Here is a 25252-nt window from a genome sequence, read left to right on the forward strand (position 1 = left end):
ATTGAAAAAAGATAAAGAGATTAGTTGATTCTGGCCTTAATAGTGAATGGGTCAGTTTTTAATGTCATCAAGACTAGGTAAGATACCTCCAGAACACCCTAGTTTCTTTTAAGAGTATCAATCTTTTCTTTAAAATTGTCGAATCTTTATCTTACTGTAGACCATCTCTTGTCTCATATTATATTATTATTATTATTATAGATTGGGAAAAAAAAACTATTGACTCCAGGACTTAAGAAAACTGGGCAATCTACTTAATTCTTGAGTAATATTTTCTCTTAAATGGTAATAAGAATTCCTATTTACCACAAAGGGTGGTTGTAAAGATTAAAGGAATATAAATAGACACATAAACTTTTGATAGTAATTAAATTTAATTTTTAAATTAAGATATAATTGATATTAGGAGTCTCCCTGGTGATGCAAGTGTTAAAACACACTATGAAGCTGTCCACAGTCACAACAGCCTGAATTCGATCCCCAGCCAGGGAGGTGACCCACATGGCACAGCAGACCTCTCCTTTCTCACTCACTGCTCTGCTCAGCAGTTAATCTGCCTGTTCTGCTTCCCACTCTGTCTCTGGTGAATTCTCTCACCCTTCCCTATACCTGACTGCACCTCTGGCCTGTACCCTAGTTCTTGTATGCATAAATAAAGAAATCTTTTAAAAATATATAATCGATATTAGTTTCATGTGTACAACATGATTTGATATTTGTATATACAAAATGATCACTATAATAGGCTATTTCTCACTTATTCTTAGTAATTTTTCAAATTTACAGTGGTATATAATTTTCTACGGACCCAGTATTGTACATTACAACCCTGTGATTTACTTGTTTTATAACCAGAAGTCTTATCTTTTAATCTCACTCACCCATTTTGCTCATTTCCCAATCTTCTATCTGGAAACTACCAATCTGTTCTCTAGCTATGAAATTAGTTTTGTTTTCTTTGCTTACTTGTTTTTTAGACTGTACATATAAGTGAAATAATGTATCTGTCTTAAAAATTTATGTTTTACAGGTATCCCGTAATTTTAATTGTTTGGGAGATGTGAATACATCTTGATTAGCTTTAGATAGTCCTTACCTTTTTTTTGTTTGTTTGTTTTTAAAGATTTATTTATTTATTCATACAGAACTGGGGTATAGGCTAGAGATGCTGAGGGTGAGAGGATTCTCCAGAGACAGAGTGGGGAGCAGAACAGGCAGATCTACTAAGTACACTGCTGAAGGGAAGCAGTGGGTGGGTCAGGAGAGGTCTGCCGCACCTGTGGATATCTTCCAGGGCAGGTGTGGATGGAACTCAGAGGAAGTGGCTTAAACTTCTTAGTGCTGTGCTTTAACACACTGCACCCCCAGGGAGGGCCCAGTCCTTACCTTTTATAATCAGGAAAAAAGTGATTAGTATATGCAAGATGCTGTGGTAAGCACCATAACATATAGCAATTTTATAGAATTGATTTGAACCTTTGCTTTTGTGTCTTTGGCCTTTTAAAACTCAGTTTAGTTTTTGTCTGTATATGCTTTTTATAAGCAATCTCCAAAATTTCATATTATTAAATTCCCCGGATGTAGTGTCCAGGATGGGGTCCACAGGCAATAATATGGCATTATAAGTGTGAAAAAATTGCTAAGAAAAGGTGGAAATAGAGATGGCCATTCCAATTCTGTCTCCCACAACTTTGCACGTGTTCTAAGATAGGGCAAATAGGAACTGCACTTAGTTTTTGAAGTTCCAAAGCCAACCAATAGTTTATGTTTAATTTTCAATACTTTTAATGGTATTTATTGGCCTAAATTGGCACAACAGATTGGGTTGGTGTCTTAAGGACATAGTCTATTGCATGTCCTAACATGAGATCATATCTAAAGCTTCAGCTTATTGAGCTGTAAAATGGGATAACTACCTCAAAGGATAACGTGGCTCAAATCCTTAAAAAATAATGTAAATTGAAGTCTTTTACAAACTAAACTGTTGTATGGCTCTCCAGACTTTTTAATATTGTAATTTATAGCTCAGATCTGATTGTATTCTAAATACAATTTTCTTATTTTGAATAGTATCACCATTTGACTATGGGATCTTTCAGAACTCTTTAGTAATGTCTTCTGGTCCAATGACAACATGTATTCCTAGTCATTGGTATATGTTATCTAGAGCATTAATGATTTTGGGTAATGCAATTATAGATGAGTTTAAAATGAAGTTAAGGAATCATTGGACTAGACATCAGTGTTCTTTTTGTATTACTGCTTCCCAGATCTACTACCCGGTAAGCTTCATAGTACTTTTTAAAAACTAATAGTTTATTTTTACATAATTTTGTGCCTTTTTCCATCCCAGATGTAATCCCCATGGATTTCCCATCACCAAATCACCCATGTGCCATCACCATAGTCCAGTGTGCTTCCCTCCCCCCACCTTTTTTGATCCCATTCCCCATTCCAACCCCATAAAATGTCTCTGGTATATAGCTGTTCATTATTATTATTATTATTTTCTCCCCTGGTCCTCAAAGGACATTTTTATGTGGGAATTTCCTTAGTGCCATTTTCCCTAACTCTTTAAAATAAATTGACATTGGTGACCTTGTTATGATAACATCAGTCACCATGGGCACCCACCTCATATCTGTGATGCATTCTTTAAAAAGTAAGAGATTAAAAAGGAAGTGACTAAATCCTGCGGTGCCTTCCTCTAGCATCAGCACATCTTTTTAGAACTAGAAGCCCCTCCTATCAAAAATAATCACCTTCTTAATGTCAGTGATTCTGTGTTCCTACCTACATAAACTAAATGAGACCAGAGTAAAATCTGTGGACTGTTTCCTGGGCTTGAATCCTCATTTTGATTATCTAATAAGCTCTAAGATATCATTGAGAAGACTTCATTTCCACTAATATGACATAATGCTTTCCTTACCTGGGGGACTCTAATGTCTGTATTAGATTTTCAAAATACCTTTATGAGGTTAGATTTTTTATTATACCCATTCTATGGATGTGGAAACAGGCTTAAACTAAATGAGAAAGCCCATTCATTCAGATTGTACTGGTTCTAAATTCAAATTACCACCTGCTAAGCCATGGGTGCCTCTATATTTGAGAGTGAAGTATTCTTACTTCTGTAGACTTTCCCCAAGTATTATTTAACATATACAGGTTTTACTCATTATAAATAGAAGTTGCCAAATTTAAGAAAACTTGCTATCTGCTGAGATTTGGGAAAAGGGAAACAAAACCCTGCACATCAGCTGATCCATACAATATAGCTTGACAGCCCTAAACAAATACTTTCCTTAATCCTTACCAAGGCAATGTTGTTCAAATCTCAGTTTCCTTAGCACTGCTAATTAATTTTACTCTCCCAACCAGGTTGTTCCTCTAACACTGTTTCTAAGGCTTTTGAGCAATAACTGTAGCCTTACCAACCTTTCCTTATTTTAAATGTTCTTCTAAATCGAGTATTTCTGGCATGAGAATTGCATTTTCACAGTGAAAAGAAAGAGAAGCCCGTCCATCATTTCCGTTGTGGCTAAAGGAAAAGTTCTCTATGGGCCAGACAAATGGATGGGGTTTATTGTTCAATAGGTTTTAACTCCTCCATTGGCAACTGTTCTCTCTACCTTCATAGTGCAGGGGCTAAATTAAGCCCCGGAATCTTTTCTTTCCGATGTGGCTTTTCTAATTTTGACAGTCCTTTCTGAAGGCTATTCTTGAACGGCCTCTTCTCCCTCAGTGATGGCGGCGGCATAGACAAGCTGACAGGCGTTCGTCTCCTTTCGGAGGCTCTTTGAAGCGCTGAAGTCTGACCACGAAGCTAGGTGACAGGCTCGCTACAGACCACAGCAGGTTCCTCCGCAGCAGCCCAAGCGCGCCTGCGTACCGGAGCCCCTTTGTTGCTCTGGCGCTAAGGTCCAGCTGCGCCTGCGCGGGGGGCTGGCGCGGACAAGTGCGCTGCGCTGCCGCCGCCGGCTGGGGGCGAGTAGCTCTCGAACCGCCGCCGCCGCAGCCGTTGCGACCGCCACAGCGGAGTTCTGAAGGCCGGGAGGTGGGAGATTTCCCACATGGTGACTGAGATGTCGTCCACCGCGGCTCTTTACCTTCTCTCCACCCTTGGAGGGTACTTGGTGACTTCGTTCTTGTTGCTCAAATACCCGACCTTGTTGCACCAGAGAAAGAAGCAGCGATTCCTCTGTAAACACATATCTCACCGTGGAGGTGAGAAGGGGTCCTCAGAACCCAATGGCGGAGGTGGGGGAGGCTTTTTAAAAATTTTTTCCTGACTAGAGCTGAGGATCCTTGGAGCTCCGCAAAGGCGGGCGGGTAGAATATACGTGAGAGTTCGAGGAAGAATGGGGATGTGTGAAAAGAGAGCTTCCCGGGAGGCTAAGGCGATGTGAAGAGTCTCCAGGGGGAGCAGGGGGTCTTTTGACGGAGCCAAGGTGGGGCTCTCTCGAATGCAGCTGTGTCAGGGGTTCTCTGAAGTGGGAAGGACCCGGGTAAAAATGAAGGGTAGAGGGGGTGTTTCTGGACAGGAGGAAGGATGAGTGGTAGCTCCGTTTTTGTCAGCGAGGCACGACGGGGCTCGGCCGGGCACAGCAGGGGGTCCAGAACCCGGGAACCGGGAGCTGACTGTTCGGAGCGAGTCAGTGGCTGAGCTTGTGGGGAGACCCCGAGCAGCGAGCTTCCAGGGCTGACGAAATGCGTGAACCTGGAGTTTGCTGCAGCCTCATGTCTGCAGTCTCTGGGGACGCCCCCCACCCTCAGCCCCCGCTCTCTGAGCACTGATAATTGAGAAGAAAGGGAAACTGAGCCCCAGCGCCGGGGGCATGTCCCAAGGTCACAAGTAAGAGTTTGGGCTGAATTGGGACAGAAACTGGAGCGTCTTGAAGGATGCAGACCGTGTACCTGTTTTCTTAGCCCCACCCTGCACCCAGCTATGACATGTGGATTTCCAAAGACAAAAAATTACTTAGTTTATGACAGGAGAGTATTGTTTCAAGAAAAATATTTCTGTTTTGGAAAAATGACTTGCTGGAGCCTAGATAATTCACCCTCTTGTTTCCCAGACAGCAGGCCAAACCTTAGCCTCTTAGTGTCTTTTATTTCAAAAGTGATACATTGAATTCTATAAAGTGGTATTATTTCAATCAATTTTAACGGTTCTTCAGAGATGAATGACAACCTAGTTTAAATTCGCTTGAAATTTGCAGTCTTAATACCTGAAATTTCAGATAATTATTGGTTTTCAGTCTAAAACTTGATTTAGTATCCTAGTAAGAATTGTCAGGAATAAGGTTTGAAATATCACAGAAAAAGATTATCATCTTTCTGTATAATCTGCATAGTTTTACCAGCTAAATGTAGTTTTAAAGAAATGACTTCAGTAACTCTGATAGTCTCCCACTGATGAAAACCAACAAAGGTTTTAAGGAGTCACCAGCCAAATGCCATATTAATGCTTGCTTAGTTCATCTGTATTTTAACAGATACATAATTGAACTGTAGAATGACACTTGATTACTGTGGCATTAAAGCCAAACCCAATTTTCAGTACTTAAGTTGTTGCCATGGAGGCAATTTTCAGTGATGGTATTATTACCCTGGGGATAGGCAGGACATGTTGCATTTGAGTTAACTGATTAAAAAAGAGGAAAAGTACTTTCAAAATATAGTAAATGAACAAAACTAGATCCTCTAAAATAAGCTATCTAAACTGTTACGGATAATCTAAATTTTATTTTAGAAGAAGTACGTGTTAATATTTGAAATTTGGACCAATACTCCGTACAGGTAAGAAATTATGGACTTTTTAGAAAGCAAACAAAAGAGAACAACAAAAAAAGAAAGTGCACTAGATGAATGTAACAGATATTAAAGCCAGGATATGCTACATCTCCAATTCTCATTTATTATTGGAAATTCTGCAAAGATATTTTCTCGAGATAATTTTTTAAAAAATTAATTAATTAAGGAAAAAAAAAACGGGGGAAAAGCCAAAAGTGGAAGGGGGGGTGAGAGGATTCACCAGACAGGATGGAGAGAAGAACAGGCAGATAGATTGAAATATACTGCTGAGGGGAGAAGCAGGCAAGACAGGAAAGGTCTGCTGTGCCTTGTAGGTCAGCGCCCAGGATCGAACTCTTGTTGCAGTGACTTCGATAGCTTCATAGTGCACTTTAACCCCTACACCATCAGGGAGGCCCTGTCCACAAAAATGGAAAATACTGTAATGTTTCAAAAATTAAATGCTCTGGGCTTGCTTTGTTCTTACCTCTTTAAAGCATTATGATAGAATATGTTAATACATCTGCTTCACTTACTAGACAGAGTTCCTCAGGGCAGGTTTCAGATTTTATTAGTGCTTATGACTCTAGCCTCTAGAACAGATGCTAATATATCATTAAAAAGTTATAATTTGTTGTTTTTTAATTGTTTTCTGTATACTAGATACTTCCCATGTGTTTCCTAAATTAATTTGACCAGAGAACAATTTTATAATTACAATGTATTGATGAAATAGCTATTGTACCAAAGATGTACTAGAGAGCAAGCAGTACCCTCAAAGGCCATTTTAAAAATTTCTATATGAAATTATGAATTTTATTAATATTATGTAGATTTGAATTCAGTTATTATTGTTGACCATAGAAATAGTGGAAAACATAAATGAAAAAAGGGAAAAATAGTTTCTAAAAAGTTTTTTTAAAGAATTACTTATGCATACAGAACTGGGGTACAAGCTAGGGGTGCAGGGACAGTGAGAGAATTCACCAGAGACAGAGTGGGGAGCAGAACAGGCAGAGTGACGAAGCACATTGCTGGGGGGGGCGGTGGGTGGGTCATGAGAGGTCTGCTGGGCCATGTGGGTTAGCTCCCTGGCAGGGGAGGGGATTGAACTCTTGCTGCAGTGGCTTTGGAGAGCTTCATAATGTGATGCTTTAACCCATTGCACCACTAGGGAGAGCCCTACAGAATTTATTTTTTAAAACATTTATTGTATTTATTTATAGCCACAAAGAGTACTGTAGGCCAGAGGTGCAAGGGGTTGAGGACAGGGTTGAGAGGATTCACCCGAGACAGAATGGAAAGCAGAACAGGCAGATCTACTGAAATACACTGCTGAAGGGAGCAGCTGGTGAGATAGGAGAGGTCTGCTACACCATGTGGTTTAGCTCCTTGGCCAGGGATCAAACTCGTGGTGCAGTGGTAGCTTCATAGTGCTGAGCTTAATCCCTTGTGCCACCTGGGGAGCCCTGGTTTACATAATTTACAGATTTGAACAAGCAAAAAAGGCATATTTCCATTTCCTGTCCTATCAGAAATTTACCAATAACAATAAACATTGTTGGGGGAAAAGAGATTTATCAACAAGTAGTTATGAAGCACTATATGAAAGGAAAATACAATATATAAGGACAAATTAGAAAATACATGGTGATTCTATAAAGTAGATTGGGAATTTTCAAAGAAGGTTTTCTCAAAGATGTGAAAAATGTAAACTTGTAAGGAGATAGGCAGGAGGACGTAGGTAGAGGAATTATGAACAAATCATATTACGGCAGCCAGTAAATCTGTGATATTCATTCGCTTCCATGTTTCATAATTAATTAACTTTATAACTAATTAAAAATTAAACTTCCATTTCTGTGTATGGTGATTATTAGTAAAGTCAGACAGTAGATAAGCTGCTTATTAAAGGAAAAGAAAAATTAGCGGCAAGTGTTTTTTTTATGAATGATGTGATGATAATTGGAAAGGAAAGAAATTCAAACTCTTTCATGAAAGGAGAGCTAGTACCAAATAATTCCTTGGAGAGGGACTTGCATCCCTCTTAATTAGTCCCTTAGTTACTCTCCAGGCTTTCACCATATGAATCTAACAAGTAATTTGTGGGTATTATCACTGTGGAATTTAGCATCAAGCTTTGTAATAAGCAAATAGCAGAATGTGGAATTAAGCACCATTATGAGTAACTTCCCTGTAAAATTGAAATAAAGGTGTTACGTGAATGTCAGCTTAGTTACAAGTGAAAAGAGTGGGATCTGAAGTCATATGCTTATACTTGAATTTGTTTCTCTTGTTAGCTATTTTAATTTCATCCTTTTTTTTTTCTGGGAATAGTATTGTTTATCATGGTTGTCAAGATTTTATTTAATTTATTTACTTTTAATGATTTATTTATGCATACAAGAACTGGGGTACAGGCCAGATGTGTGGGGGATGAAAGGATCCACCAGAGACAGAGCAGAACAGGTATATGTACCGAAATAACACTGCTAAGGAGGGCAGTGGGTGTTCAGGAGAAGTCTGCTGCACATGTGGGTCAGCTCCCTTTTCTCCAAATCAAACATGAAACAAGCGTGTTTTGTATTTTTTCAAATATAGACATTACAAACATAAACAAAAGCAGTAAGACTCCTTGAACCCAAAAACAATTATTAACTAATACCCAGTCTGGTTTCTTCTGTATCCCTGCCCATACTCACTGAGATTATTTTGAAATGAATTTCAGATATCATTATTTCTAGCACAATTTATTCACATACAAATTTACATTAAAATGTCCAAAAATATTTATTAAACACTATTTTGTAGATTATTATTCTTAAAGATGTATATAACAAAGTTCTTGCTTTTAGAATTTGAAAAGGCTAATTGATAACACTGCTTTCTTTTCCTTTCCCAGTTTGTAACCAGTTTAGAAATATGCAGTTAACTTTGTCACTAATGGAGTGACTACATTATAGACTCCATAATAACTTTCCATGTTGAACTTAATATTAAAACTGGAGGCTTTTTCCTTGCTGGGCCTGCTTGGCAGACTTTACAGATTAGCAGAAATTTTGTTTCTTCTGGGAGTGGGCCACTTAAAATTAAGAGTAAACTAGTGAAGTATTGAGTCACAGATGCACAGATAACTCTTTCTCCTAAGTCACTTTTGCTCCTATGTAATGAGTAGATGAAGGAATGAAGAATGGTTTAAAGTGTTCCTTCCATTCTTTCCCCTTACTAGGGACTAGAATGCAATTTTCCTTTACTAGATGGGAACAGGTCCTGGGAAGTAGATGTTTCCCTAAACATTTGCCTTCAAAAGCCTGGTTAGGATATAGATGAATATACTAGGATAAAATATTATAAGATAAAAAATAATAAGGCTAGCTTGCATGTAGTAGTATTACTACATCTACAGCTCAATTAAAAAAAATTGTATGTTTGCACCCAAGTAACCACCAATCAAATCAAAATATAGACTTTTTATAAAATCCCATAAAATTCCCTTCTCTGTCTATCCTCTTCCATCCCTAGAGGTAAACATGCCTCTGACTTTCATTATCTTTGTTTACTTAAGCCAGTGGTTTTTGAATGTGGTCTGTGGATTCCTGGTTGTCTGCAAGGTCAAGACAGTTTCCATAAGACATTATTTACCTGTTTCACTTTGTTCACATTTGCATTGATGCATGCAAAGTAATAGTGGACAAAAAATACACTAGCACAAATAAAAGCAAAGGTAGGAAATATACTAGTAGGCCTTGTGTTTATTTGTCACTCAGTTTTTAAAAAGGTAACTTTACTTATGAATATCTTTCATGTAGTAGTAATTTTAGTAAATTTCAGTTTGGAGTACATATAAATTAACTATTTGTACAAAACTTTTGCGTCATACCAAATTAGATGATGGTGTTTTGACAGTATAGGATCCCTTCTCCCCTCTAGGTATAGTGACCATAGCTCTCCTTTTACCAAAGCACCCACAATGAGGAGGTATATTTGTACCACATTGCTTTCTGTCCTCCTCTGACAAACAAATACTACAACTTAAGTCACATTTACCTTCTTCTAACCCTCCTGAGTTCCTGTGGCTATGTTTTGATCTTTTAATTCTTCTTAGTGTAACTGTATTTCAAAATACCAGTACACTCCTTAAAACACTTGAAATATTGGGCCCTCCCTGGTGGCACAACTGGTTAAAGGACAGCACTGTGAAACTAGCCGCAGCCACTTCAGCATGAGTTCGATCCCCCTGCAAAGAGGTGATCTACATGGTGCAGCAGACCTTTCCTGTCTCACCCGTTGCTCTCCTCAACAGTGTACTTGGTCAGTCTGGCTGTTCTGCTCCCCACTCTGTCTCTGGTGAAGCCTCTCACTGCTCCTGCATCTCTGGCCTGTACCCCAGTTCTGTATGCATAAATAAATAAATCTTGAAAAAATAAAAACACTTGAAATGCCTAAATAAGATATAAGTATGAACTTTCACTAGATGTGTCTAATTAAAATGAATTTCTGGAAAATAAAATGTTGCTAAGTAAATGAAGTTTAATGTTTTTGCAGGAGCTGGAGAAAATTTGGAGAATACGATGGCAGCCTTTCAGCAGTAAGTACATAAAAAGGTATTTTCTCGTATAGTTAATCTTTAAAGTAATGCTGACTTACAAAGTGAAGGTAGTACACATGCAGCATCCATTTGTGATAGGTGTTTCTATTTTATTAAAATCACTTTTTATTTAATTAATCTGAAGTATTAACTGAGAATGTTCAGCTTCTGCATAGCTGAAAACCTGGATCAGTTTTGGATAATCAAAAGATACTATAGTTCCAAAGCTGAAAGAAGACATTTGTAACAAGGAACACACTGTGTGTAATGCTAATTAGTCTTGGAGAGAAAGAGAAAATGAAACAACTGTTATATTGGCTGTTGTTTATGAATAGGATTATGTGTCTACCCAGTAATTCTTGTACAGACCTGAACCTATAATCTGGCCTTTCTTTTTTGACACCTTAAAAGTTTTTATTTTATTTTAAAAAATAAGTAAATAAATGTTTTTTTATTTGTAAATTATTCATGTTTGATATAGCTAACTTTTAGAACATCTCTCAGAAGCAGCAGGAGAGATGGGATTGAAAGCTAATTGATATATTGTTCTCTGTTTTAAATGATTATCATCAGTCTGTGGTAATGATGTCTCCTTGTCTCTGAAAACTAAGACAGAGAATGTGAAAAGTTAAATCCCATTTTTAGTAAGAAATAACATTTTGTCTAATTTTTGAGTAATCTATTAAGTAAGTAGGGCTGAAAAATTAGGAGAATTTGGCTTAAGTTTTTGTTCTACTTCTCATCATACGAGGACTCCTTAGAGATTATTTTTCCTATAATCAGTTTCAAAGATACTGTTTCTCCATATTCTAGTTTCATCTAAATCCCATCCTGTATGTGTCATTGTTCACTCTTCCTCTTCTGTAATACAATGCTTTCTGACTGTAATCTCAAAAGCAAATCTTAACTCCTGTCACAGAAAATGAAACAGAATACTTTAAATTAAATAAAATTAGTCATCTTCTCCACTAAGATCAACAAGCTGACTAGCTAGCTATCATTATACCAACAGACATATATACATATATATGTAACATACCTATATATACATATGTGAAAATTTTATGTATACAATCTCCACATAGACACACTGCTATCATTTATTAAATATTTGTTTTCTGGGATGATATATATGACTTCAGTAGAAAATACTCATAAATATGAGTGATTTTAGCATTCTTTATGTTTGATATATATTATTATTTTATAAATTTTCCTCCATGTTTTTGTTAAAGTTTTGACCAGCGACCCATATTTACAAAATTAAAACATTGGGTTGTGGGCTAAGCTATTTCTAAGAATAAATACTTTTTTTTTTTTTTAAAGATTTATTTATTTGTGCATACAGAACTGGGGTACAGGCCAGAGGATCAGGGGCGGTGAGAGGCTTCACCAGAGACAGAGTGGGGAACAGAACAGGCAGATCGACGAAGTACACTGCTGAGGGGAGCAGCGGGCGGGTCAGGAGAGGTCTGCCAGGCCATGTGGTCACCTCCGGGGCAGGCGGGAATCGAACTCATGAGGAAGTGGCTTTAGATTCTCAGTGCTGTGCTTTAACCCGCTGCGCCACCAGGGAGGGCCAGAATAATTACTTTTTAAGGAAGAATGTTACATAAGTATTTTTTATCTTTGAAGATTTTGATCCTCTGACAATTTTTTTGCTATTAAAGAAATGTGTAGTCTAGATGGTTTTTCCTTGCTATATACGACATTATATTTTTCCTAATGTTTATTTATATTGCTTTATTCAAGCAGTAGTTATTGAAAAGTTATCACAACCTTCTTGGAACATTATGTGGTAACTTTCTGTAACTAGTTTTTTGGAGGCTTTCTATTACTTCCATATTATTAGTGTTTGCTAGATGTTTTTATTTGTACAGCTGCTTGTTAATTTACTTTGCAATTTATATAAAACCTAACTCAGTCTTTACCTTTAATCTTTAAAATAATTTTTTGTTATTGTTCATAATTTTTGTTTTGTTTTATGCATCAGTGTTCTTGCTATCAAAAGACTTACAAATGCCCTATTGTTTTTTAACTGCTAGGGTAATTTGATGATTTTTAAAAACCATGTCTGCTTCACCTGCAACAAGAAAATAATTTAAACATACATTTTCAAGATGCCATATATTTAAAAGGTTATATGTGGGCCCTCCCTGGTGGCGCAGCGGGTTAAATAAAGCACAACACTGAGAAGCTAAAGCCACTTCCCCATCAGTTCGGTTCCCGCCTGCCCCGGAGGGGATCCACATGGCGAGGCAGACCTCTCCTGGCCTGCCTGCTGCTCCCCTCAGCAGTGTACTTCATCGATCCGCCTGTTCTGCTCCCCACTGTGTCTCTGGTGAAGCCTCTCGCCGCCCCTGAGCCTCTGGCCTGTACCCCAGTTCTGTATGCACAAATAAATCTTAAAAAAAAAAAAAATTATATGTAATTGGCAAAAGACAGATACTGTACTTAAGTATAGAATATCCTTCATAAGATAAGTAATTAAGGGAGAGAGAAATATAATGATATAATTTTGTAAATATAATGATGTACATATTTAGGTATATTTCAAAATGCATATTATCATGAGTTGGAGATAAAAACTAAAAGAAATTGAAGTAAGTGTAGATAGTTGTTGTAAGAAGCCTGGTTAAGATTAACTAGAAAATGGAGAAGATACCAAGACTAGAAGAACTATCATTTAATAGACAGGAAGAAAAATACTTTTAAAATGTGAAATGTTTGAGATTAAGATTTGGGGATATATTGACCAGGTATGTCTAGAAAATTGAAAGGGCCTTACTATATGGAATATTGATTCATTCTGTTCTAGTGAAGCTAAAGTAGTCATTAGAACTGACATATAACCGCATCTCACAATTTATAATAAGCCCTTTTGTATACTTATAAAATGCTTTAATGAACACTTTGGGTTATGAATATTATTATTCTGTGATAGCTTGGGAGCAAGAATCTTACCTTATTAATCTCCCACTCACTAAGACCTAGCTCTGGGCCTACTGAGCTCTCACTAGTTCCTTACTAAAATAGATATGGAAAAGAACAAAGAATATTATTAGCAGAAGAAAGGTGAAGGAGACAAACCTTACCAAAGAAAGAAGCAAGGACTAAGGAATTTCATTACACACACACATACACTTACACAGTCACTAAGCCCTTGAGTATGTAAAATCTGGTTCTTAAGAGCTAATAAAACTAGGTTATTAAACCAGGCTGTCTTTGTAGATACCCATAGGACAACTTGATCCCTGTGGTATTAACATGAATGGTAAGAGAGAGAAGCAAATTGTATTAGCAATAACAGGAAGTGTAAGTTGGCAGAGAATCAAAATTAGTGACCTGATTCTCATATTTTGGAATAATTAATTAATACAATATTAATTATCTATTAAATGGGAAAATAATATAATACTAATTATCTGGTCTATGAAATGGGAATACTCATGTTAGGAATAAAGGAGATTAAAATAAGTTCCTTAACAAAGAGTCTAAGTTGTTAAGCTTTGTTTCTAAAGAGTTTCAAATTATTTCACATCTTCTTTTAGAAGTAGAGTTTTTATTTCTTTTTCTGGAAATGTTGAAACCTTGGTGTCCCTAAATTTTTTCTTTTATTTGTCATTAACTTGTCAGAAATTCTTAATAAAATATTTGGTGTTTCAGTAGTATAGGTGCATATTGCTTTTTTTTTTTTTGCATATTGCTATTTATGGAAAAATTTGAAGGCAAAATGATAATTTTTTTTCTTTCATCACTGTGTTCTATTTGTCTATCAAATTTGGAATGATTTCATTAAGATAATTTTTTACGGATTGTCCCAGATATACTTACTTATTGCTTAAATTTTTACTAGTTACACTTGATCTCAGCCAAAAGGCTGAAAAGCTATCTGAATTTTTATTTATTATATAATTTTGTGATAAGAGGTAAATGCACAATAAATAGAAAATATTTTTCAAATAAATCTTAAAAACTACTCCAGTACTTCTATGTAAAAATAAATAAAATCTTTAAAAAAAAAAAAAGAATGGGGGTGTAGGACAGAGAGGACAGAGGTGGAGGGTATAGGCCGGGGGGTGGGGGGGGACTGAGAGGATTCACTAGAGACAATGGGAAGCAGAACAGATAGATCTACTGAAACATGCTGCTGAGGGGACCACCAGGAGAGACAAAAGAGGTCTGCTGCACCATGTGGGTCAGTTCCCTGGCCAGGGGTCAAGCTTATGCTTCACTGGCTTTGAATAGCTTGATGGTGCTGCAGCTTAACTTGTTGCAGGGAGGCAAGTTTCTGGTCTTTTAAAATAAGTTATGTGTAACTTTATTTTACATCAGTGAAGTCATACTTCTTACTCTTTTCATTCAGCTAAATTTTTATACTTTATTCTTTGAAGATTCTTTGAAATATGGTACTTGTAGTGTGTATAATACACATTCAGTAAAATGCACACATCGTAAACATACTACCCAATAAATTTCCATTCCCCACCACATGCTTCACCCAGATGCTTCAATACATTTTTTTTTAAAGATTTATTTATTTGTGCATACAGAACTGGGATATAGGCCAGAGGTGCAGGGGTGGCGAGAGGATTCAGCAGAGACAGTGGGGTGCAGAACAGGCTGACTGAGGAAGTACACTGCTGAGGGGAGCAGCGGGCGGTCAGGAGAGGTCTGCCATGCCATGTGGATCACCTCCAGGGTGGGTGGGAATCGAGCTCGTGCTGAAGTGGCTTTAACTTCTTAGTGCTGTGATTTAACCCACTGTGCCACCAGGGAGGGCCCTACATTTTTAACAAATCTGTTCCTGTTTATAACCATCACCCAATGTGGAATCTCATTGTAGTTTTGATTTCATTTCTCTAGCTTGGTGATGTTGAGCATCTTTTCATTTGCTTATTGAAACATATCCTTTGGAGAAATAGCTGTTCAATTCCATTGCTAATTTTTTTAAGGTTATATTTTATTTATTTGTGCATACAGGAACTGGGTGTAGGCCAGAGGTGCCAGGGGTAAGAGGATTCACCAGAGACAGACTGAGGAGCAAAACAGGTGGAGCTACTGAAATACACCGCTGAGAGCAAGCAGTGGACGAGGCAGGAGAGGTCTGCTGCACTATGGGTCAGCTTCCTGGGCTTATTGAACTCCTGTCTGGCCTAGTGGCTGGCTATAGCTTGACAGTGCTCAGACTTTAACCCCTGTGTCCCAAGGAGGCCCCTCCTTTGCTCATTTGTGCAGTCAAATGCACTACTCAGATCCTTTGTCCATTTTTACATTTGTTTTTGGTTTTGAGTTTTAAGAACTCATATATCATGGTATACAATTTAGGTGCAAGTATTTTAAATAGATGGGTTGCAGACATTTTCTCCCATTTTTCCCTTTTATTTTGTTCATAGGGTCTAACTTGTCTATTTTTTTTTCTTTTGTGGTCTGTCCTTATATAAAAAAAAATGGTTGCCAGTCCAATGTCATGAATCTTTTCTTGACTGCTTTCTTCTAGGAGTTTATGTGTTCTAGATCTTAGGTTTTGGTCATTGATCCATTTTGAGTTTACTTTTGAAATGAGTTAGTCTCTTACATACTAATGTTCTGTTGTCTGAGCTCCATTTATTGAAAAGACTGCCTTTTCCCCCATTGAATGGTCTCTTCACCCTTGTCAAAAATTATTTGACCATACGTGTGAGGATTTATAGAATTCTAGACTCTATGCAGCCTCATTGGCCTGTATGTCTGCCTTTATGCCATTACCACATTGTTGTGATTATTGTAGCTTTGTAGTAAGTACTGAAATCAGGAAATGTCAGCTTCCCAATTGTGTTCTTTTTTAAGACTGGTTTGATTATTTGGAAATTCTTGAGATTCCCTTTGAATTTAGGATGGATTTTTCTATTTCTGTAAAAAAAATCATTGGGATTTTGATAGGAATTGCATTAAATGTATACATCAATGTAGTATTTACATTTTACCATTAGTAAGTGTCTCAGTCCATAAACATGTAGATTTCTTTCTATTATGTATTTCTTCTTAATTTCTTTTGGCAATGTTTGTAGCTTTCTTTGTACAAATGTTTTTCCTCATTGTTTAAATTAATCTCTAAGTATTTTATTCTTCTAATGCTATTGTAAAATATCAACTGTAGTCAAAGTAATTTTTGTGTGTGTGTTTGTTAGTTGATCATATGTCCTATGTAAGTAGAGTTATTTTTATGTCTTTCCAATTTGGGTGCCTTTTTTTAAAGCTTGTTTAATTGCTCTGACTAGACTTCTAATCCTATATGGAATTAAAGTGTCAAAAGCCAGCATCCTTTTCTTGTTTTTCAGTTTTTTCATTTTATACATGTGGAACTGCAGGCTCAGAGAAAGACATTTGCTTGCCTAAAGTGACACAGCAAGATCATAGGGAAGGCAGAAACTGGTACCCAAGTTTGATCCAGTGTTCTTTAGATCATACTGAGTTGCCAGAGCTAAGGATAGCTGTTTATAAAAAATAGGCAACATGATCCTCTCATTCTAAATTCACTTTGAATATATTCACATCAAGAAATCACAATAGATTACAGTGTTAAGGAGAAATTTTATTGTTATGAATTTTTTGTTATTTTGTTTTGTAACTCCAAATTCTTTTATCTGATGCATTAACCTAAATGTTTATGTTTAGAAGGTTATTCTCTTCTCTATTTCTTTAGTGCAGTTACAATTGGAACTGATATGCTGGAGTTGGACTGCCATATCACAAAAGATGAACAAGTTGTAGTGTCACATGATGAGAATTTGAAAAGGTCAACTGGGATCAATGTAAATATCTCTGATCTCAAATACTGTGTAAGTAAAAATACATAATAAACTAATATCTAATAGATAGTAATACCTGTAATATTTTAAAAAAGTGAATGCCATGTGGTGCTTCAATAATAAAAAATGAATATAAGTGATCAAATAATGTCAAAGGAAACATAAAACTAACCTGACTTCCAATAAAATTTGTATTCACTGTATACATCTATGGATATATATATATATTTTGATGGATATATTTTAGGAGACTTTTTCTGATACATTTTTTTTAAAGATTTAGTTATTTATTCATATAGAGCTGGGGTATAGGCCAGAGATGCAGAGGGTGAGAGGATTCACCAGAGACAGAGAGGGAAGCAGGACAGGCAGATCATCGAAGTACACTGCTGAGGGGAGCAGCGGGCAGGTCAGGAGAGGTCTGCCTTGCCATGTAGATCTCCTCCGGGGCAGGCAGGGCTCGAACTCATGCAGAAGTGGCTTAAGCTTCTTAGTGCTGTGCTTTAACCCACTGCGCCACCTGGGAGGGCCCTTCTGATACATTTTTAACAAAATTACCAAAGTCCTCAAATGTAAAACTATAAAATTTATTTTATTTGGATTAAATATATGCATATATTAACTTTAGTCTTCAAGTATAGAAAAATACCCTTAAAATGTTATGTTAGTAGTTTGCATACACAGTATTGTGTTATAGTAAATATTGATAATGGAAGAAAAAAATGCCTATTTTTTTATCAGATTGTAATGTTTTATTTATTTCAAAATATGAGTATGTTGACATGTATTAATTCTGCATGGTCGTAGAATTTTGTGATATAAACTTCATGTCTCATACACAACTAGATGCAATAGAACTAAGGTTGACTTGAGAATTAGGATGACACACATACTCTGGTGCCATCCTATCCCCCATTGGTCAATGCTGTGACAAACATACTCAACAGTATATAATTCTGAGTAATTTCAAATCAGTGAAATAACTATTTATGACTAAAAATCAGATATTTTGCCTCCCTTTGAATTTACTTGCATACTATAACCATATAATTGCAATTATTTATTTATATTAGTATTTCCAAATAGCTTACAGCTATTTTTTGCAACATATAAAATGTTTAATACTGTGCCCATGAATGTGGCTTTTATTTAACATTGCTTTTTCTTTTTATTGTGGTAGTACTAGTTTGCAAAACAGTGCCTGCTTTAATCACTTAAAGAAAACAATAGAATACTAACTGTATGTATACCTATATGTTTATAGTTGTGATCTCACAGTATATTATGTATATCATGTTTTTAAACACTAACATGGCATTATACACATTTTTCCATGCTTTTTTTAATAGACTTTAATTTTTTAGAGCACTTAATAGGCTCACAGCAAAATTGAACAGAAAATACAAAGAATTCTCATATAACCTCTTACTCCACATAGGCACAACTTTCCTTACTTTCAACATCCTGCATCGCAGTGGTAAATTTCTTATAATTGAATCTGTAATGGCACATCATCATCACCCAAAGTCCATAGTTTACATTAGGGTTCATGCTACATGTAGCACGTTCTGTGATTTTGACTAACATAGACTGCCATGTATCCAGTTATTACAGTATCATACAGAATAGTTTCATGGACCTAAAAGTTTTCTGTGCCTCACCTAATCATCCTTCCAACCACTATAAACATTGACAACCACTGACCCTTCTACTGTCTCCATAGTTTTGTCTTTTTCCGTATGTTATAGAATTGGAATCATACATATCTAATCTTTCCAGAGTCCATGCTTATTTTTCATAAATATTTCATTGAGTGAATGTGTATTTTTTTTTTAAGGATCGCTATTTCTTTTTTTAAAAAATTTATTTATTTGTGCATACAGAACTGGAGTACAGGCCAGAGGTGCAGGGACGGTGAGAGGCTTCACCAGAGACAGAGAGGGGAGCAGAACAGGCAGATTGACAAGTAAACTGCTGAGGGGAGCAGCGGGTGGGTCAGGAGAGGTCTGCCACACCATGTGGTCACCTCCCGGGCAGGCAGGAATCGAACTGATGCGGAAGTGGCTTCAGCTTCTTAGTGCTGTGCTTTAACCCACTGCGCCACCAGGGTGGGCCGAGTGAATGTGTATTTTTAACATTTCCTTTATTCTTGGACATTTGACTAGTTCCATATTTTTACTGTACTGAAAGATATTGTTGAGATAAAACTTTCTCTATAGATACCTAAAGTTACTTAAAAGATACATATATTTATAAAAACATAAAAATGTTTATATTTTTCTCAAAAGAATTTTTATAAAGTTTTCTCTGTATTTAAAATTATTTCCCTAAATAACCTCTCAACTGGGAAATAATTGGTAAAATATTAGGAATATCATAGTGTCTTAATATATATGAAAGTTGCTATTTATTACCTGCTTGCTTTGAAAAGTATTTAAAATAGCTCTAAAAGTCTGATATTAGTAGAATTCTATTTTTAAAAATTTATGTATTTATTTATGCACACAAAAACTGGGGTGTAGAAATCGACCAGAGGTGCAGGGGATGAGAGGATTCACCAGAGACAGAGTGGGAGAGGCAGGCCAGACAGGAGAAGTCTGCTGCACCATATGTCAGTTAGCACCCTGGCTGGGATCAAACTCAGGCCATAGTGGCAATAGCATAATAGTGCTGAGACTTAATCCCGCTGCCACAGGGAAACCCCTTAGTAGAATTCTGATTTTTGTTGTATACCATTATTGAGCATTACCAAAACTTATTAGCTTGTTAGGTTGAATTGTATTTAGACTTTGATTTATTAATATGAACATAATTATTATATTCACATAGAGAATTTTCTATATGATTTCTATTTATTTTCTTTATATTTTCTATTCTTGACATTTGTCTGAGATCTCATTATAATTATTATTGAGGAGAGCTTCATATTAAATAGTACCAATTTCTTGTAGGCTGTGAAAATAATTATATAGTTATTTAAGGATATTCTGCTAACAGGTACCTTATGTAAACTTTTATAATATTTGTGTTTCTATTTTTTTAAGAAGCAAATATTTATCTCTTAATATTAGACACTAAAAGCTTTTCAATTTTTGAGAGTTTAACTTTTTTCTATTATATCTTTTGAAGGAACTTCCACCTTACCTTGACAAACTTGATGTCACATTCCAAAGAGGTAATATTTCCTGCTTGCAACTTAAACATCCACATTAATGTATATTCATTTATGTGAGAAATAGATATATGTAGTATAGTTACTTTCATTTAAAAGTACTATCCTTAAGACTTACTTTCTCAGGCCTACAAATCTGAAATTTTGACCCTGTGGTAATAAAGAACAACGATTTAACTGATTTATTCTATTTAAATTTATATACACGTTTCATACATTTATTCAAAAAACCAGTTACTATAAATTTATATATACTTAATCCAAGCCTGAGCACTAATTACAAGAAACCCCTATATTATTAGGGATACTTTGTTTCTCTGAAGCTTCTAATTCTAGTGTATTACTTTAGTTTGTAATGGCTATTCATCATAAATAAATAAATGAGAAGAAATTGAAAGGATTACTTATAGATCCTTTCTGATTCTATGACATTTGATTGTATGTCATTTAGGCACTCCATATTTTAAATCATTATAAAGAATTCTGTAACTCAAATGACCATGTATTCCTACTAATACTTACTTTTTAATCAACAACATGGTAGTTTTCTTTCTTTTAAGTGAATACTTCTCACAAAGAAACATATTCCTGGAGACCCAATGTGTTACTATGTTAGAATAGAAAATATGCCACTTTGAGATATAGATGCTAAGCACAAATGCTCCTTCACTATCACAATTCTGAAGTGTCTCAAGTATAATTTAGTAAAACCACATGATGCTATATACACATATATATATATATATATACACACACACACACACACACACACACATATATATATATATATATATATAGTATATCATTGAAAACTTGGTTAAATGTTAAGGAACTGTTGATATTAATTTTCCAGACTATAACTGCGCTGTGAGCTATACTTAAAATTGGCCATTGTAATTTCTCCTTGATTGAGAAATTTTGGAAAGTCAAATAAAAATCAGAAATTGTTTAAATTAGCTATCTCTAAGAAATATTTACCTCAGATGTTTGATTTTTGCCTTCCAGGTAAATATCATTAAGTTGGGTGTCAATTTTGGGCTTGGGTAGATTAACAATTTCATAAATGAACTTTTTCCTATTTTTCCCTTTGTAGAACAAAGTTAAAGTCTAAAGATTAAAAGATAAAAAGATCCTTTGAGAAGAAAAAGGTTTTAATTTTTTCTGGTTTTATACCACGTTCATAAACTCATAAAATGTTTAATGTGAAAAGACCTTTGAGTCCATCTAATCTTTCTGTAATAAAGAAACTAACTAGTAAATTAATTCAATTAGGGTCATAATGCAAGTATATGACATAACTAGGACTTAATATTAGGTCTTTTCTTATCAGACTAGTATTTGACTACAGCATACTACTTCTCCATCTAAAGAGTCTCTGCACATGTCATTTATCAGTACCTTATATGCTCAAGTTTCATAAAACTAAAAAGAACAGTTTTCATATTGCATTCAACTCATATCATAATTAACCTAGATGTGAACTTTACTATTTGAAACAGACATATATATTGGAAACAGACATATATAGTACTATTAAAAACTCAACACATGTTAGGTAAAAAGTTAAGTTCCTGTTCCTATGCTCAGAACTCTTTAAGTACTAAAGAAAGAAACTATCAACTCTCAATGGCATACACATGTTAGCCCTCTTGCTTTCTTTGTGGTTTGCAACTTAATTGAAGAAGTAATTGTTCTTTTTTTTTTTAAGGTGCTTTTTAATGTACTACAGGCTACATTAAAAAGTAAATGTGAAGAAGTTTGGGAAAAAGTGTTATCAAAGGGTTTGTTATCATCTAAACCTGTTTATTTGAATGTAGTCTTTTTATTTCATAGAAAATATGTTATTTACATGTTCTAAAGTTGACTATAATGATCAATTTAAAGTTTTAGCATGCTCTACAGGACACTTCACTCATTCCACCACCTAATATACCCAACAGCATGCTTCTTGCTAAACATTCTTCTTTTCCTGTGATTTTCCTCATTTCCTTTCTGTGGTGCCTCCCACCGTCGCCCCCACCATTTCCCCGGGTTATTCTCTACCCAGAACAGTACCAAGGCAAATCCTTTTTCCAGTTCTTTTTCTACATTCTGTGTCAACTGAAGCATCCAATTTAATTATCTTCACATTTGCTTAGCACATTTTTTTTCTTAGCATACATTTTGATTTCCTATTTTTTCAGTCACAATTAGATGCAATATTGTTCTTACCATGTAATGTGTCATTTTACTTTTACAAAGTTGGCTTTGTCAATTTTGTATTTTTCTAAGTTGATTCAGCCATATATCTTATTTGGGTGTGAATAACTATTGCCCCATGGTTGTCTTTTGATGGCTAAATTGATTTTTCTACACACGAGAAGCTAATAGAATTTTTACTTAACTAGAATAGCACTGTCTAAATAGACTTTCTATAGTAATAGAAATGTTCTTTATTTGTAATGTCCACTATAATAGCCAATAGTCATATATGACTACTGAGCACTTGAGATATTATTAGTGCAATTGAACAACCGAATTTTTAATTTTTTTTTAAAGATTTATTTATTTGTTCATACAGAACTGGGGTACAGGCCAGAGGTGCAGGGACTGTGAGAGGCTTCACCAGAGACAGGGTGGGGAGCAGAATGGGCAGATTGATGAAGTACACTGCTGAGGGGAGCAGCAGGCGGGTCAGGAGAGGTCTGCCTCGCCATATGGATTACCTCAGGGGCAGGCGGGGATTGAACTCATGCGGAAGTGGCTTTAGCTTCTTAGTGCTGTGGTTTAACCCGCTGCGCCACCAGGGAGCACCCAAATTTTTAATTTTTTAAATTCTGTGTAACTTGTGGCTACCATGTTGTATAGTACTAAACTAAAATGTTGACTTTAAACTTACAAGTAACAATTTAGACCATTTTAAGAAACAGTAGCCAGTTCATACTTACTTGAGGGGGAATAAAAGATTTATTTTATTATTAAACTTAATGAAAATATTTTAAATTTATATAAAGACAGTATATCAACATGAACTACTTATTTTTACTTTGGTGAAATATCAGGTTAAAATTTGTAGGTGGATTATATTGTATTTAGTAGGAAAAGATAAAGTACACCAATTATTCACAATGGTTATATCTAAGTTACATTTTTTGGTGATTTTCCTTTTCTTTATAGTTGTCATCATTTTGTAAGTGTCTTAATTGTGAATAATACTAGAAAAGTAAAAGTTACCTTTAAGAAATGCATTAAAAAATCTTACTTTCTCAGAATGCCAATGTGAAGGAAAAGATAAGCGAATTCCATTACTGAAAGAAGTTTTTGAGGCCTTTCCTAACACTGCCATTAACATCGATATCAAAGTCAACAACAATTTGCTGATTAAGAAGGTACTTTTTAAAGCATTGCTTTCTCTGGGTGTATGGCATCAGATTTCACAAACTAAATTAGAGGCTAGAGTAGCTGACTGCATAGGTTGTTATATAATGTTCAAGGAAATATGACATGTTAAAGATCAGTATTGTTTTAAATAATGCCTTGGTCGGAGAGATCACGTTACTGTAGGAAAACTTATTTTCAAAGTGAGTTGTCATGTCTCAGTTATGGATAAAAGTGAGTTCCTATACACCAATCATTCTGGCGTTTATGTAACTTCTAGTTTAACTAGCTGTAATTGCAACTAGTATATGTATATGTCAAATTAAAAAATAGTTGTGTCAGCACAGACTAATGCATCTGAATAGAAAACCCAGATATAAACCCACAGGTTATGGACAGCTAATCTTTGACAAAAGAGCAAAGAAGATATAATGGAATTAAGAAAGTTTATTTAACAAATGGTGCTGGGAAAACTGGGAAGCTACATGCAAAAAAATGAAACTAGATCACTACTTTGCACCATGTACAAAAACCAATTCGAAGTGGATTAAAGACCTAGACATAAGAATGGAAACCATAAAATACCTGGAAACAAAGATGGTCAAAACACTACACAACATACACACCTCAATAACATCTTTGAAGATACAGCACCTAACATAACGATAGTGAAGGACAGGATAAACAGATGGGAATGCATCAAGTTAAAGAGCTTCTGTATAGCAAAAGAGACATTACAAACAACAAGCAGACAGCTCACTGACTGGGAAAATAATTTTCTCCACAAAACTAGTGACAAAGGATTGATCACAAAGATATACAAAGAACTAATAAAACTGAACAAAAATAAAGAACCTCATGAAAAAATGGGCAAAAGAGCTAAAAAGACACTTCTCCAAAGAGGAAATGTAGATGACCAACAAGCATATGAAAAATGTTCAACATCACTTGTAATAAGGGAAATACAAATTAAAACTACAATGAAATACGACCTCACACCAGTGAGAATGGCACATCTTAAAACAACTAGCAACAACAAATGTTGGTGAGGATGTGGAGAAAAAGGAACTCTCCTGCACTGCTGGTGGGAATGTAAACTAGTACAACCACTATGGAAAACTATTTGGAGGTTTCTCAGGCTGCTGAAAATGGAGCTTCCATATGACCCAGCAATCCCACTTCTAGGTATCTACCCAAAAGACACAAAAACACTAATTAATGCAAAAGACATATGCACCCCCTTGTTTATTGCTGCTTTATTTGCAATAGGAAAGACATAGAATCAACCCAAATGCCCAAAAGTAGATGACTGGATTAAAAGGATGTACATATATACAATGGAATATTACTCAGCAATCAAAAAAGATAAACTCGTGCCTTTTGCAGCAACATGGATGGAGCTGGAAGGGATCATGCTTAGTGAAATAAGCCAGAAAGAAAAGGAAAAATACTGGATGACTTCACTCATAGCAGGAGTATAAAGGACCAAGGGAGAAAATAATAATAATAATGAACAGCTATATATTAGAGACATTTTGTGGGGGT

At 35.6% G+C, this 25252-nt stretch overlaps 1 protein-coding gene across 2 annotated transcripts in view; it reads left to right on the forward strand.

The window, feature by feature from the left end:
- Positions 1 to 3950: 3950 nt before the first annotated feature.
- Positions 3951 to 25252, forward strand: part of GDPD1 (glycerophosphodiester phosphodiesterase domain containing 1) — a 31524-nt gene continuing 10222 nt past the window's right edge. The window contains exons 1-5 of one of the 2 annotated variants that reach the window (XM_004696007.2): positions 3951 to 4230; positions 10345 to 10387; positions 17073 to 17208; positions 20308 to 20353; positions 23600 to 23718. In XM_004696007.2, coding sequence (XP_004696064.2) covers positions 4077 to 4230; positions 10345 to 10387; positions 17073 to 17208; positions 20308 to 20353; positions 23600 to 23718 — 498 coding nt within the window. In that variant the 5' untranslated portion in view covers positions 3951 to 4076. The remainder of the gene's footprint in view (positions 4231 to 10344; positions 10388 to 17072; positions 17209 to 20307; positions 20354 to 23599; positions 23719 to 25252) is intronic. The other variant, XM_012725998.1, reaches the window with a different exon arrangement.

This window comes from Condylura cristata, unplaced genomic scaffold (assembly GCF_000260355.1).
Source record: "Condylura cristata isolate star-nosed mole 26May11 unplaced genomic scaffold, ConCri1.0 scaffold00017, whole genome shotgun sequence".
NCBI lineage: Eukaryota > Metazoa > Chordata > Mammalia > Eulipotyphla > Talpidae > Condylura > Condylura cristata.